Source organism: Acipenser ruthenus, chromosome 55 (genome assembly GCF_902713425.1).
Source record: "Acipenser ruthenus chromosome 55, fAciRut3.2 maternal haplotype, whole genome shotgun sequence".
NCBI lineage: Eukaryota > Metazoa > Chordata > Actinopteri > Acipenseriformes > Acipenseridae > Acipenser > Acipenser ruthenus.
Genome location: NC_081243.1, coordinates 895,613 through 909,539, shown reverse-complemented (window position 1 = coordinate 909,539; position 13,927 = coordinate 895,613). Strand labels below are relative to the sequence as shown.

Genomic DNA, 13,927 nt, shown 5'->3' with positions numbered 1-13,927 from the left:
CGATGAACAGATATCTCACGGAGTTGTAGGAAATGGATCTCCTCCTAGCGGCTCTGATGAGTCAATAACACTAACATCAGCATAAGACTTGCCTCCTCATTTCGGAGCTCGCTCTTTTGTTGAAGGGTAAGGCGTTCATTCGTTTTTTGAATGTTACGTTGTAATGTGTGGGTCCGGCTGATTTGTGGCGCTCTGTCTCTCTCTCTCCCTCGGTCTCCTAGACGGTAATCTGTATGCAGGTGTCCAGGTTGATTTCATGGGGATGGACACTGCAATCTTCAGGACTCTGGGCAGAAGACCGGCGGTCAGAACAGAGCAGTACGACTCCCGCTGGCTCAACGGTAAACAGTTATTCAGCAATGGGACACTAGTTCAATGCGAAATAAAACGTTAGAGGTTTGTGCGTGTAGGGTCCCCGAGGGTCTCCCCTGGTAAAGGCACGGCTGCGTGGTGTGCAGGGGGGGAGTCACACAGTCAGGGGAGCGCAGGGGTCCCCGAGGGTCTCCCCTGGTAAAGGCACGGCTGCGTGGTGTGCAGGGGGGAGTCACACAGTCAGGGGAGCGCAGGGGTCCCCGAGGGTCTCCCCTGGTAAAGGCACGGCTGCGTGGTGTGCAGGGGGGGAGTCACACAGTCAAGGGAGCGCAGGGGTCCCCGAGGGTCTCCCCTGGTAAAGGCACGGCTGCATGGTATGCAGGGGGGAGTCACACAGTCAGGGGTACTAATTGGACACTCTAAAATAAAAATAATTAAAAAAAAAAAAACATTGCCAATGTGTATTAAATGTAGATCTCCAGTCTGGATTATCAGGTCACTTGAGTTGAATTGTGTGTTGGTTTTAAAGACTCATGTTCTGTCTGCAGAGCCCGTCTTCATCAAGATCCACATGATCCCGGACAGCTCCGAGAAGAACGATGACAAGCTGTACTTCTTCTTCAGAGAGAAGTCTCTGGAGGCAGGGGGCAGCCCCAGCGTGCTGTCCAGAGTGGGGAGGGTCTGTCTGGTAAGAACACGTCTGTCCTTCTCTGTGCGTTTTTGCATGTCCGGTTCAGGCAGGGGTGACCAAAGCTGGCCCTTCCAATCCTGGTCTCTCTTCCAACCATGTTCTAAATTGTTTTAATTGAATATATATTTCTATTTCTTTATCATACTCCTTGATGTAATTTGTAGCTAACAAAATAATTCTCTAAATCTTCTTACCTGTGTTGCACTTAGCCACGTAGGTCTCAAGTGTGTGAAAGCAAATAATAACCCAGAATCTGAACCTGTGCTGTCTAGAATGATGACGGGGGTCAGCGCTCGCTGGTCAACAAGTGGACCACCTTCTTGAAGGCCAGGCTGGTGTGCTCTGTGGTGGGGGGCGATGGAGTTGAGACCTACTTTGACGAGCTCAGTAAGGAAGTCTATTAATTGGAATAAATATTAGGTATGGTCTACTGGCACCCATAGTAGCAGCACAGTAGTATTTCATGTTAGATTTCGACATGTCACATTTTTCAATTTTTGTCAGAATATGGGGAAAACTACAAAGCGGTGTGTAACTCAATACGTAAAAATTTATTCAGCAGGTTTTTCATTTGATTTTATGGAGCAAAAATATTTCATTCTATAGGGTGATGATGCGTGACTTTTGGGCATAGCTGAATGTGTGCTACACACCCTATTGCCTTGTTCCGGGGCTGCAGAGAGTCTGGACTGGGTTAAATTGGGATTCTCTGTGTCTTTCAGGAGATGTGTTCATCCAGCTGACGCAGGATGACCGCAATCCCATGGTGTACGCGGTCTTCTCAACCTCTGGGTGAGGCAAAGAGACGTCAACTCCCTTCCCTTTTTATCCCTCTTTCTGTGTTCCACTTAATTCCGTTTGAAACGCATGCAAGTGTTGGGAATTCCATGTGTCCAGGTAGGGTAGAAATACACAGAGACGATCATCCTTGCTCCACAGCGATGTTCGCATTTCTCTGATGTTTTGATTCCTTTTTTGAAAGATGTTAAACCAGCGTCCTGTTTTGAGGACAGTCAAGTTGTCTGTTATTATTATTATTATTATTATTAATTAATTAATTAATTAATTAATTAATTAGCAGGTGTCCTTATCCAGGGCGACTTACAATTGTTACAAGATATCACATTATTTTTACATACAATTTCCCATTTATACAGTTGGGTTTTTTACTGGAGCAATCTAGGTAAAGTACCTTGCTCAAGGGTACAGCAGCAGTGTCCCCCACCTGGGATTGAACCCATGACCCTCCGGTCAAGAGTCCAGAGTCCTGTCTGTAATCAGAGCTGCTTTATCATCACCTTGTGGAGGAAAAAAAACACCAAGACGTGGATCATTTTTAGGCTTCATGTTTGCAGAATTAAGTTACAGTTTAGACTTCACTGTTGCGGTTGACAAAATTAAAGTTATCACAACAATACAGTTAAATAGAAAAATTAAAATAATGCTCCAGTTAAAAGAAATAGCAGTTAAAAATGCTCCATAAAATCATAAAGTAGCCTGTCCTCAAACGAGGACAACGGCACTTATCACATCTCTAACACAGGCTAGGAGAATTCTAATTGCCATGTCTTCTTTCAAATCGAATCATGTGACAATGTCAAGTCTGCCAGCCCACTGGTGGAGCTGGAAGAGTGAAAAGGCATTTAGAATTCTCCGGACTAAGCATCTCCGATTTTTAAAATCGCAAACTTCTTTAAAACAGAAATCTCAACAGCTGATACAGACTCCTCTTTTAAACATTTCCGTTTTGAATAGATTTCCTGTGTGAGAAAGCTCAGTGGTGTGTGTGTGTGTGTGTGTGTGTGTTCACGTCCTCACCTCTCCTCTGCAGGTCTGTGTTCACTGGCTCGGCAGTCTGTGTCTATACCATGGCTGACATCCGGAATGTTTTCAACGGTCCTTTCTCGCACAAGCAGGGTCACAACTACCAGTGGACCCCCTATATGGGCAAGATCCCATACCCTCGCCCTGGCACTGTGAGTACACCAGCTCCAAACCACGGGGCACTCCGATAGACCTCCAGGCAAAGACTCTCCACATAACCTGGTCTCTTGGTCCTGCAACAGGGTGTAGACGTTCTTAAATATAAATGATTGTGTGGCCCAGAATCTGTAACATTTAAAAAGCAACATTTACAGAGGGAAGGAGACAGACAGAGAGTGGTGAGGGGATGGAATGGGTTACCTAGTCATGTTGTTGAAGGAGACTCTTCTTCACACAGAGAGTGGTGAGGGGATGGAATGGGTTACCTAGTCATGTTGTTGAAGGAGACTCTTCTTCACACAGAGAGTGGTGAGGGGATGGAATGGGTTACCTAGTCATGTTGTTGAAGGAGACTCTTCTTCACACAGAGAGTGGTGAGGGGATGGAATGGGTTACCTAGTCATGTTGTTGAAGGAGACTCTTCTTCACACAGAGAGTGGTGAGGGGATGGAATGGGTTACCTAGTCATGTTGTTGAAGGAGACTCTTCTTCACACAGAGAGTGGTGAGGGGATGGAATGGGTTACCTAGTCATGTTGTTGAAGGAGACTCTTCTTCACACAGAGAGTGGTGAGGGGATGGAATGGGTTACCTAGTCATGTTGTTGAAGGAGACTCTTCTTCACAAAGAGAGTGGTGAGATGATGGAATGGGTTACCTAGTCATGTTGATGCTGAATCACTGGGATCCTTTAAGAACCGACTTGACAAAGTTTTGAGCTCAGTCCAGCAGGACACCCGTTTGGTTTTTTGAGTGCTTCAGTGCTGCGACCTGCTCTCTCCTCTCTCTAGTGTCCAGGAGGCACGTTCACTCCGGGAGTCCGCACCACGAAGGATTTCTCGGACGAGGTTGTGAACTTTGTCCGCGCGCACCCTCTTATGTACACCCCGGTGTACCCAGTAAACCGGCGCCCCCTGGTGGTGAGAACTGGCGTGGACTACCGCTTCACCACCATTGCTGTGGACCTGGTGGATGCTGTGGACGGACGCTACGAGGTCCTCTTTCTAGGGACAGGTAAGGACTGAACTCGTGTGAGGTGGGGGGAAACAAACATTTTTGTAACATAAATCAGGGCTCAACATTGGCGCCTGTCTGTAATTTAGGCCTACAGCCAGCAGATGGCAGTACTGACACAGTTCGAGCATTAAATGCAGTAGAACCCTTATCAGGCTCTTTGGGCTCAAGGATAAGACCTGTTAAGATTGTAGTTGGAATGCAAGGATAGTCCTCTCTGGTTCACTGATTTTTAAGAGCAGATGTGCAGTTTTTTAAGTTATCGTAACTGGTTTGTTGTCTTGCTGTTTTTAGATGCAGTGTTTTATTTTTTGTTCCATTCATCGCAGCCTGGATATCTTTAAAAGCCAGAAATAGTGGAAGTCAGAAATACTACATTTGTGAAGGTCGAGTGAATTGAATTCATTTAGCCTAGAACAATTAAGGAACTTGATTTGATGAAGTTAACCCAGACCAATACTTTTAAGCACAACACATAAAACAACACCAGAGGACACACAGTTGGAAATTAAGTGGAGACAGATTTAGGACAGAGGAAAGGAGACACTTCTTCACACAGAGTGTGGTGAGGGGATGGAATGGGTTACCTAGTCATCTTGTTGAAGGAGACTCTTCTTCACACAGAGAGTGGTGAGGGGATGGAATGGGTTACCTAGTCATGTTGTTGAAGGAGACTCTTCACACAGAGAGTGGTGAGGGGATGGAATGGGTTACCTAGTCATGTTGTTGAAGGAGACTCTTCTTCACACAGAGAGTGGTGAGGGGATGGAATGGGTTACCTAGTCATGTTGTTGAAGGAGACTCTTCTTCACACAGAGAGTGGTGAGGGGATGGAATGGGTTACCTAGCCAGGTTACCTAGGAGATGCTGAATCACTAGGATCCTTTTAAGACCCGACTTGACAAAGATCTTTGTTGAAATGTCTGCAGTTTCCCAAAATATACTCCCGACCCTCAATCTTCCCCCTGTTTTCAGACCGTGGTACAGTCCAGAAAGTGATTGTCCTGCCTAAAGATCACAGCACCACGGAAGAGCTCACTCTGGAAGAGGTGGAGTTGTTCAAGGTAAGAACAAGACTTCTGCTTGTAATCCATTTCACTAGTATGTAAACCTATTGAGAGACCCCCGTGGGCTAAACTTGAGATGTCTGTGTAATATTGGAACAAAGGCTTTAAAACAATTCTAAGAATTCCATTTTTATTTTTTATTTCCAGACCTCGTTTCCAGTGAAGACCATGAAGATATCATCCAAAAGGGTGCGTTTTTCATTCGATGTGTTCGTCTCATGAAACAAACGAATCTCCCTGCAGACTTTATTCCTTCTGCAAGTTTCACAAGATGTCCTGGGTCGTGAATTAATTGGAGGAATTGCCGTCCTTGCTGATGGTGTCTCTCTCCTGCCTGTCTCTCGTATACAGCAACAGCTTTACGTCTCCTCGGACGGGGGCCTTACTCAGATGTCTCTTCACCGCTGTGGCGTCTATGGGAAAGCCTGTTCCGATTGCTGTCTGGCCAGAGACCCGTACTGCGCTTGGGATGGGGAGAACTGTGCTGCTTTCACCCCCACTGCCAAGAGGTTAGAGGGACCACTAAATGTAACGCATTACTGTAATCGGATTACATTTTTCAGTAACTTGTAACTGTAATCGGATTACATTTTTCAGTAACTTGTAACTGTAATCGGATTACATTTTTCAGTAACTTGTAACCTGTAATCAGATTACATTTTTCAGTAACTTGTAACTGTAATCAGATTACATTTTTCAGTAACTTGTAACTGTAATCAGATTACATTTTCAGTAACTGTAATGAGATTACATTTTTCAGTAACTTGTAACTGTAATGAGATTACATTTTTCAGTAACTTGTAACTGTAATGAGATTACATTTTTCAGTAACTTGTAACTGTAATCAGATTACATTTTTCAGTAACTTGTAACTGTAATGAGATTACATTTTTCAGTAACTTGTAACTGTAATCAGATTACATTTTTCAGTAACTTGTAACTGTAATTGGAACTGCAGCCTGACCAAACTAAAAAAAAAAAGACTGGGAACTTCGAGACACTATTCCTCCACACTTTATAACCCTGTCTATCACTCGTGTCGTTCAGGAGGAGCCGTCGACAGGATATCAAGCATGGAGACCCACTGCGGCAGTGCAGAGGCTTCAATGCCAAAGGTGAGAGCCGGGGATCCCAGCCTCCTCCACTGCCCCTCAGTCCACCCTCATGCTCCCTCACACGAGCCCTGCTGCTGCTGCACCCAGTCCTGGGGTTCAGCGCTTAATGAAGTCTGGCATTGAAATGATCAGGAGCCAGGAGTTTGAGCAGGGTTACAAACTCACACTAGCCCTGCTGCTGCTGCACCCAGTCCTGGGGTTCAGAGCTCCCCTCAATGAAGTCTATTATTACTATTATTAATATTGAAATGATCAGGAGCCAGGAGTTTGAGCAGGGTTAAAAACCTCACACTAGCCCTGCTGCTGCTGCTGCTGCACCCAGTCCTGGGGTTCAGAGCTCCCCTCAATGAAGTCTAGTATTATTATTATTAATATTGCAATGATCAGGAGCCAGGAGTTTGAGCAGGGTTAGAAACTCACACTAGCCCTGCTGCTGCTGCTGCTGCTGCTGCACCCAGTCCTGGGGTTCAGAGCTCCCCTCAATGAAGTCTAGTATTATTAATAATATTGAAATGATCATGAGCCATGAGTTTCAGCAGGGTTACAAACTCACACTAGCCCTGCTGCTGCTGAATGTGCTCTGAATGAGCTGATCACACTTCTCGAAGGTTACCAAGAAGAGTTGTTCATGCAGTGATCAGAGAGGAACAATTTATTTTAACATCAAACTCCTGGCTCCTGATGATTTTAAACGACAGACTTCATTGAAGATCATTCTGAAACCCAGGACTGGGTGCCAGGCCAGTGTGCGTTTTTTCAAGCTGTAAAAGCATTCATTCATTCCTATTGAAAAATAATTTATATTTTCCTATTTTAGTTTCTATGATGTTTGCAATCCCTGTGTTTTAAATTGTCTGCATTGCTTTCTTCTGAGCTCAGGAGCTGCTCATTAGTTCTAGTTGCTACTTATGTAATGTAGGGGGGGACAGGTTGAAAACCACTGCTCTTGAGGGTGATATAAAGACGCTGTTGTAATGCCCCTGTCTCTTCTGCAGTGGAGAAGCGTTTGAAGGAGACCACTCAGTTTGCTGTGGAGGGCAGTAGCACATTTCTGGAGTGCCAGCCCAGATCGCCCCAGGCTTCGGTCAAATGGTTCTTTCAGAAAGATGGTACCGGCCGACGACAAACGGTGAGAGAACATGATCATTGCAGTTCAAATCCAGGCCTCGAACCGCACGCCACTGCTAACACAGTAACTCCAGTAATATCATATGGGAGATACTGAAATTGAAGAAGGGAAATATGAAAAAGACCTAGGAGTTTATGTTGACTCAGAAATATCTTCATCTAGACAATGTGGGGAAGCTATAAAAAAGGCCAACAAGATGCTCGGATATATTGTGAGAAGTGTTGAATTTAAATCAAGGGAAGTAATGTTAAAACTTTACAATGCATTAGGAAGACCTCACCTAGAATACTGTGTTCAGTTCTGGTCACCTCGTTACAAAAAGGATATTGCTGCTCTAGAAAGAGTGCAGAGAAGAGCAACCAGAATTATCCCGGGTTTAAAAGGCATGTCGTATGCAGACAGGCTAAAAGAATTGAATCTATTCAGTCTTGAACAAAGAAGACTACGCGGTGATCTGATTCAAACATTCAAAATCCTAAAAGGTATTGACAATGTCGACTCAGGGGACTTTTTTGACCTGAAAAAAGAAACAAGGACCAGGGGTCACAAATGGAGATTAGATAAAGGGGCATTCAGAACAGAAAATAGGAGGCACTTTTTTACACAGAGAATTGTGGGGGTCTGGAACCAACTCCCCAGTAATGTTGTTGAAGCTGACACCCTGGGATCCTTCAAGAAGCTGCTTGAGGAGATTCTGGGATCAATAAGCTACTAACAACCAAACGAGCAAGACGGGCCGAATGGGGCCTCCTCTCATTTGTAAACTTTCTTATGTTCTTATGTAAGGAATATATATCCCCCTTCGGTCACACACTTTTTTTATTTCATTTTTAGAAATTTAAAAGCCAGCACGAGTAGCAATTGTTTAGTACCGAGACTCAATTGCTAATCAATCATTCAATTGGAATCTCGGTACATCTTAGCGGTTGGTAGAGAATATTTATCAAACGCTCCTTGCAGATGCTTCCTGGAAAATACGTCTTTCACAAGAAAACCCTCGTTCGGAACTCAAAGGAGAGCTTCTGGGAGATATTTATTTATTTATTTTTAAATGAGCACAGGAAGTGTTATTGTCTAAAGAAAACGAAAAACGTTCCGAATTGTTTTTCAATTCATGTGTGTCGTCCTGCAGTGAAACAAGCAGCATGGGAAACCCAGCATGAGACGTTTTATTGGTTACAAACGCTATGAAAAATTACCATTTAAAAATCCACATTTAAACATAATGCTTGCCTCTTTCATACAGGAAAATGTGAGATCTACAAAGTGATTGTAATACATATCGCATACAAATTACTAGATTTGTGTTGTGAACTGTGTTTACTTTAGCACATATATTGTAGAGCTCAGTAGAGTTGGAAAGCCCTGGTCTCAATCCTTTCTTCCTCTCCGACACAGCTGATCCGAGAGAAGGAGTTGCTGAAGACGGGCCATGGAGTTCTCCTCAGATCCATCCACAAGTCCGCCAGTGGACTCTACCACTGCGTGGCCACTGAGAACAACTTCAAACACACCGTGATGCGCGTCGCCCTCCGAGTCCTGGACCGAGAGATCGTGGACGCCCTCACGACCTTTGACCTCCACGAGGCTGCCCGCCACCCCCCTCCACAGACCTCGCCCCTCCCCCCGCCTCACCTGATAGGCCAGTCAGAGATCCGCCTCATACACCAGTACTGCGAGACATACTGGGACCAGCTTAACCCAGCACTCCGACCCAGACGCACCAGCAGGCACGACGCCAAGGGTGGAGGGCAAGCGACCAGGGAGTGAAGCGCACCGCACTGTCTGGATGTCCTGTCTGTCACTTTAAGAGCCCAGTTTTGAGGGTTTTCAAGCGGGCTGTTTGAATTCTCCAAGGTGTCACTACAGTGCTGTACAGGGGTGGACGATAACATTGTAAAGGCTGTCCAAATGAAACCAAATGTTTTACTAAATAAGTCCAAAAATAATGATGCAGCTACAACTTTTTACTTTGCTGAATGTTACCAAACCCTTATAATACTTGGATTAGTTACAGTAACTTTTCTCTCTTAGCTGATCATTTGGCGTTTCAGTACAATATTTTGTGAGATTATGTGCCTGTGATTGTGCAAATAGAGTGTACAGTAGCTAGCAATAGGATTTAGATGAAGGGTCCTCAAATATCAAAGTAATGGGACATCTTGCATTATATTGCAATCCTAAAATTCTAGGTGATGCAAAACTTTTGGCCAGAGCTGTATGCTGAAAAATACCCATCACGTTTTAATTCCAATACGTGAGCTTCTAGGAATGTTCCATTTGAATTCATTATGACTGTATCATCATCTTCAGGTCCTAGAAAAATCATTAAAAAAACAAAAAAAAAAACAAAAAAAAAACAGATATTTGTTGTATCAGATCCTAAGCAATCCTCTGTTGAAATGTATCTGAGTTTGCAGCTGCTGTTTAAGTGTTTCCCCGAGAGGTGACTTGCAAGCAAATGCATGATCGACCTCATGTGGAAAGTGTTAAATTTGATTCAATCGCTTTAAATATTCTGCTTTATTTCCCAGCCCTGCTTAAAAACCCTCTCATTTAAGAATCTGCTTTAAATAAATCCTTGTGTTTCTTTCGAAACTCCACACTTGAGACTCAAAGAGAAAGCCACGGCAGATTTATATAGAATTATTTTGCTACAATTACTTTTAAGGAGCGACAAGTGGGGAGTCGAAAAACAATGACGAGTCACTTTTGGGTTTTTGTTTTTTCAAATATTTATTTTTCAGATGTAAATATTCTTCTTAAACTCTACAAATTTGGTGTCGGGATTAAATGAGATGCGTGCATCGACAGGACCAGAACTCGCATCGGGGAAAAGGAAGACCACCTTTGCAGACCAACGAAAGTGACAATAAATAATGAAGACGCTATGAATTTAGTGAGATCCAGTTTGCTGTGGCGCCTTTTATTTCCTCAGTCATTTGTTTTCGGTTTTAAACTGAACTGCACAAATGGGCAGTATACCCTACGTAGGTTATACAGTATTGAATTTTTCTACATTTAAATATTTTTGCATGCATGAAACTGATTCAGTATCCAAGTGTATTATGTTTAAACAAAGAAGGTTTGCCTTGAACTTCCTCAACCTGTGAGGTAAATATTTTGGGTAATGCTTTATAGGGTGTCTCTAATTGCTGTGTATTTGCACAGTAGTTAATTAGTAAATACAGGTGTGCTTACACAACATTACAATGTATGCATAGTTACAATGTACTTAATGTATAAATGTTTCTGCACAGTATAACCCCAATCCTAGCCCAGACTCTAAACCTATCCCCTTTCTGGTACAATTGTGGAGTAGTGGTTAGGGCTCTGGACTCTTGACCGGAGGGTCGTGGGTTCAATCCCAGGTGGGGGGACACTGCTGCTGTACCCTTGAGCAAGGTACTTTACCTAGATTGCTCCAGTAAAAACTCAACTGTATAAATGGGTAATTGTATGTAAAAACAATGTGATATCTGTATAATGTGAAATAATGTATAATGTGATATCTTGTAACAACTGTAAGTCGCCCTGGATAAGGGCGTCTGCTAAGAAATAAATAATAATAATAATTAAGTGCATTGTAATGATATGTAAGCACACCAAGTACAATTTAAATACGCAGTAATTAAGAACGTACTGTAAATTGTTACTGCATTCTGTACCAAAACCATAGGTGTGTAAGCACGTGGTACAATGAATGCATTCCTTCCGTTCTGGGGTAAATCCTTTTTTTTATTCCTTGAAACCTTCTCTGAGGTAAAACGAGACCAAAAAGTCACGAGAAAACAAAAATAGACTAATTCCCAAGCATCCCCCTTTTTACCTGGTCATATTGAAAGCTGAATAGGAAATTTAACATTATCTGTTTCACAAAATAAACAAAGCCAACAGAAAAGGGAGATTTTCACAAGTCACAATTTTATTATTCATGGAAGTTTGTTTCACCTTTTAATGGTAATCAGACTCCCGTTCCACAGCGGTGTGATCCAGTCCTGGTTTCACTAGGAGTTTAATAATAAGACACACCTGAGCTTGTTAGCTAGACACACTGGGGCTAATCTAGCGTGGAGTAAAACCTGGACTGGGTGATGGTAAAGTGACATAAATTTGCTCCAATTTCAGATTGCATTTATTATAAAACACACACACACACACATAACCTTTGTATGAACATTTTACATCAGATTTTAAAGATTTAAAATGAGCATATATATATAATTTAGTGAACTCAAATGTTTTTACACATTAATCAGGAAGAAACAGTGTCTCTTCAAAACACTGTTTTTAAACCGATGTGCCTGTTTTTTTTTTTTCTGATAAAACAATTTCCTTTTATTTGTAGATGTTTTTGTGCTTTAATAAGGTTGTTTGTAATTATAATAATATATATTTTTTTTGCTGTTTTTGTATAGAGATAATAAATATGTTTTATAACCCTTGAAAAACTCTTGTGGTAGTTTATTCTTTTACAGTTTCAAACACTTTATTACACAGAGAGGTCTGGTAAAGCATAGGGAAGCATTGTAAAGCACAGAGAGGTCTGGTAAAGCACAGGGAAGCATTGTAAAGCACAGAGAGGTCTGGTAAAGCATAGGGAAGCATTGTAAAGCACAGAGAGGTCTGGTAAAGCATAGGGAAGCATTGTAAAGCACAGAGAGGTCTGGTAAAGCACAGGGAAGCATTGTAAAGCACAGAGAGGTCTGGTAAAGCATAGGGAAGCATTGTAAAGCACAGAGAGGTCTGGTAAAGCATAGGGACGCATTGTAAAGCACAGAGGGGTCTGGTAAAGCATAGGGAAGCATTGTAAAGCACAGAGAGGTCTGGTAAAGCATAGGGAAGCATTGTAAAGCACAGAGAGGTGTGGTAAAGCATAGGGAAGCATTGTAAAGCACAGAGAGGTCTGGTAAAGCATAGGGAAGCATTGTAAAGCACAGAGAGGTCTGGTAAAGCATTGGGAAGCATTGTAAAGCACAGAGAGGTCTGGTAAAGCATAGGGAAGCATTGTAAAGCACAGAGAGGTCTGGTAAAGCATAGGGAAGCATTGTAAAGCACAGAGAGGTGTGGTAAAGCATAGGGAAGCATTGTAAAGCACAGAGAGGTCTGGTAAAGCATAGGGAAGCATTGTAAAGCACAGAGAGGTCTGGTAAAGCACAGGGAAGCATTGTAAAGCACAGAGAGGTGTGGTAAAGCATAGGGAAGCATTGTAAAGCACAGAGAGGTGTGGTAAAGCATAGGGAAGCATTGTAAAGCACAGAGAGGTCTGGTAAAGCATAGGGAAGCATTGTAAAGCACAGAGAGGTCTGGTAAAGCATAGGGAAGCATTGTAAAGCACAGAGAGGTGTGGTAAAGCACAGGGAAGCATTGTAAAGCACAGAGAGGTCTGGTAAAGCAGAGTCAAGAGTCCAGAGCCCTAACCACTACTCCACACTGCTTTCCACAGCTAGGACGTTAAAAACTCATTAGCCCTCGGTTTTCAAGTTCAGTGAAGTATATATATTTAAAATAAATCCGGAGGGTTTGTGCAATCAAAGGCTAAGCAATTTGTTTATGCAGCTATAAAGGGGCGAACAAAGTCCTATTACTAAACCTAATAGTGAGACTTATTAACGTTGGGGCAGCAGTGTGGAGTAGTGGTTAGGGCTCTGGACTCTTGACCGGAGGGTCGTGGGTTCAATCCCAGGTGGGGGACACTGCTGCTGTACCCTTGAGCAAGGTACTTTACCTAGATTGCTCCAGTAAAAACCCAACTGTATAAATGGGTAATTGTATGTAAAAATAATGTGATATCTTGTAACAATTGTAATTCGCCTTAGATACGGGCGTCTGCTAAAAAAAAGGAGGCAAAATAAATTGAGTTGTAGACGAGAAATGCCGTCTATCGTTACTTACCTGCTGCTAAAAAAACGCTATAATATTTTACGAGGCATTATAGACCGTTGTTGGGACAGCAGTATTGTCGACGTTAACAGATGTTTGCATTATTATTCTTATTGAAAATATGAAAATAGATATTATAAGTCGAGAAAGTGTTTAACGTGCAGTCTAAAAAAAGACATCAAAAAACACAAACATGCAAAAAAAAGCTACCCGCATTCACAACTCTGTCTATGTTTTATTTAGCGTGCAGCTAGATGGCGTTGTTACCACATCATGCTTTCAGAAGGACAGCCTTCTGTAAATTAATTATGTGTTTGTAAATACAGACAATTAATCAATTAATTACAGTTTGCTTTTCGGCGTGTGTGTGTTTATTGCAGATATAATCTATATCTATTAATGAATTAATAGGGCAGCAGTGTGGAGTAGTGGTTAGGGCTCTGGACTCTTGACCGGAGGGTCGTGGGTTCAATCCCAGGTGGGGGCACTGCTGCTGTACCCTTGAGCAAGGTACTTTACCTAGATTGCTCCAGTAAAAAACCCAACTGTATAAATGGGTAATTGTATGTAAAAATAATGTGATATCTGTATGTGAAATAATGTATAATGTGATATCTTGTAACAATTGTAAGTCGCCCTGGATAAGGGCGTCTGCTAAGAAATAAATAATAATAATAATAATAATAATAATTAATGGATTGATTGATTGATTGATTGATTGATTGAATTAATTAA

At 42.5% G+C, this 13,927-nt stretch overlaps 1 protein-coding gene across 1 annotated transcript in view; it reads left to right on the top strand.

The window, feature by feature from the left end:
* Positions 1-11,748, top strand: part of LOC117401732 (semaphorin-3F-like) — a 32,327-nt gene extending 20,579 nt beyond the window's left edge. The window contains exons 7-18 of the mRNA XM_059017199.1: positions 222-341; positions 861-1,000; positions 1,276-1,390; positions 1,726-1,795; positions 2,835-2,979; positions 3,776-3,998; positions 4,974-5,062; positions 5,213-5,254; positions 5,417-5,574; positions 6,113-6,180; positions 7,176-7,309; positions 8,708-11,748. Of these exons, the coding sequence (XP_058873182.1) occupies positions 222-341; positions 861-1,000; positions 1,276-1,390; positions 1,726-1,795; positions 2,835-2,979; positions 3,776-3,998; positions 4,974-5,062; positions 5,213-5,254; positions 5,417-5,574; positions 6,113-6,180; positions 7,176-7,309; positions 8,708-9,079 (1,676 nt within the window). The 3' untranslated portion in view covers positions 9,080-11,748. The remainder of the gene's footprint in view (positions 1-221; positions 342-860; positions 1,001-1,275; positions 1,391-1,725; positions 1,796-2,834; positions 2,980-3,775; positions 3,999-4,973; positions 5,063-5,212; positions 5,255-5,416; positions 5,575-6,112; positions 6,181-7,175; positions 7,310-8,707) is intronic.
* The last annotated feature ends 2,179 nt before the right edge of the window (positions 11,749-13,927 follow it).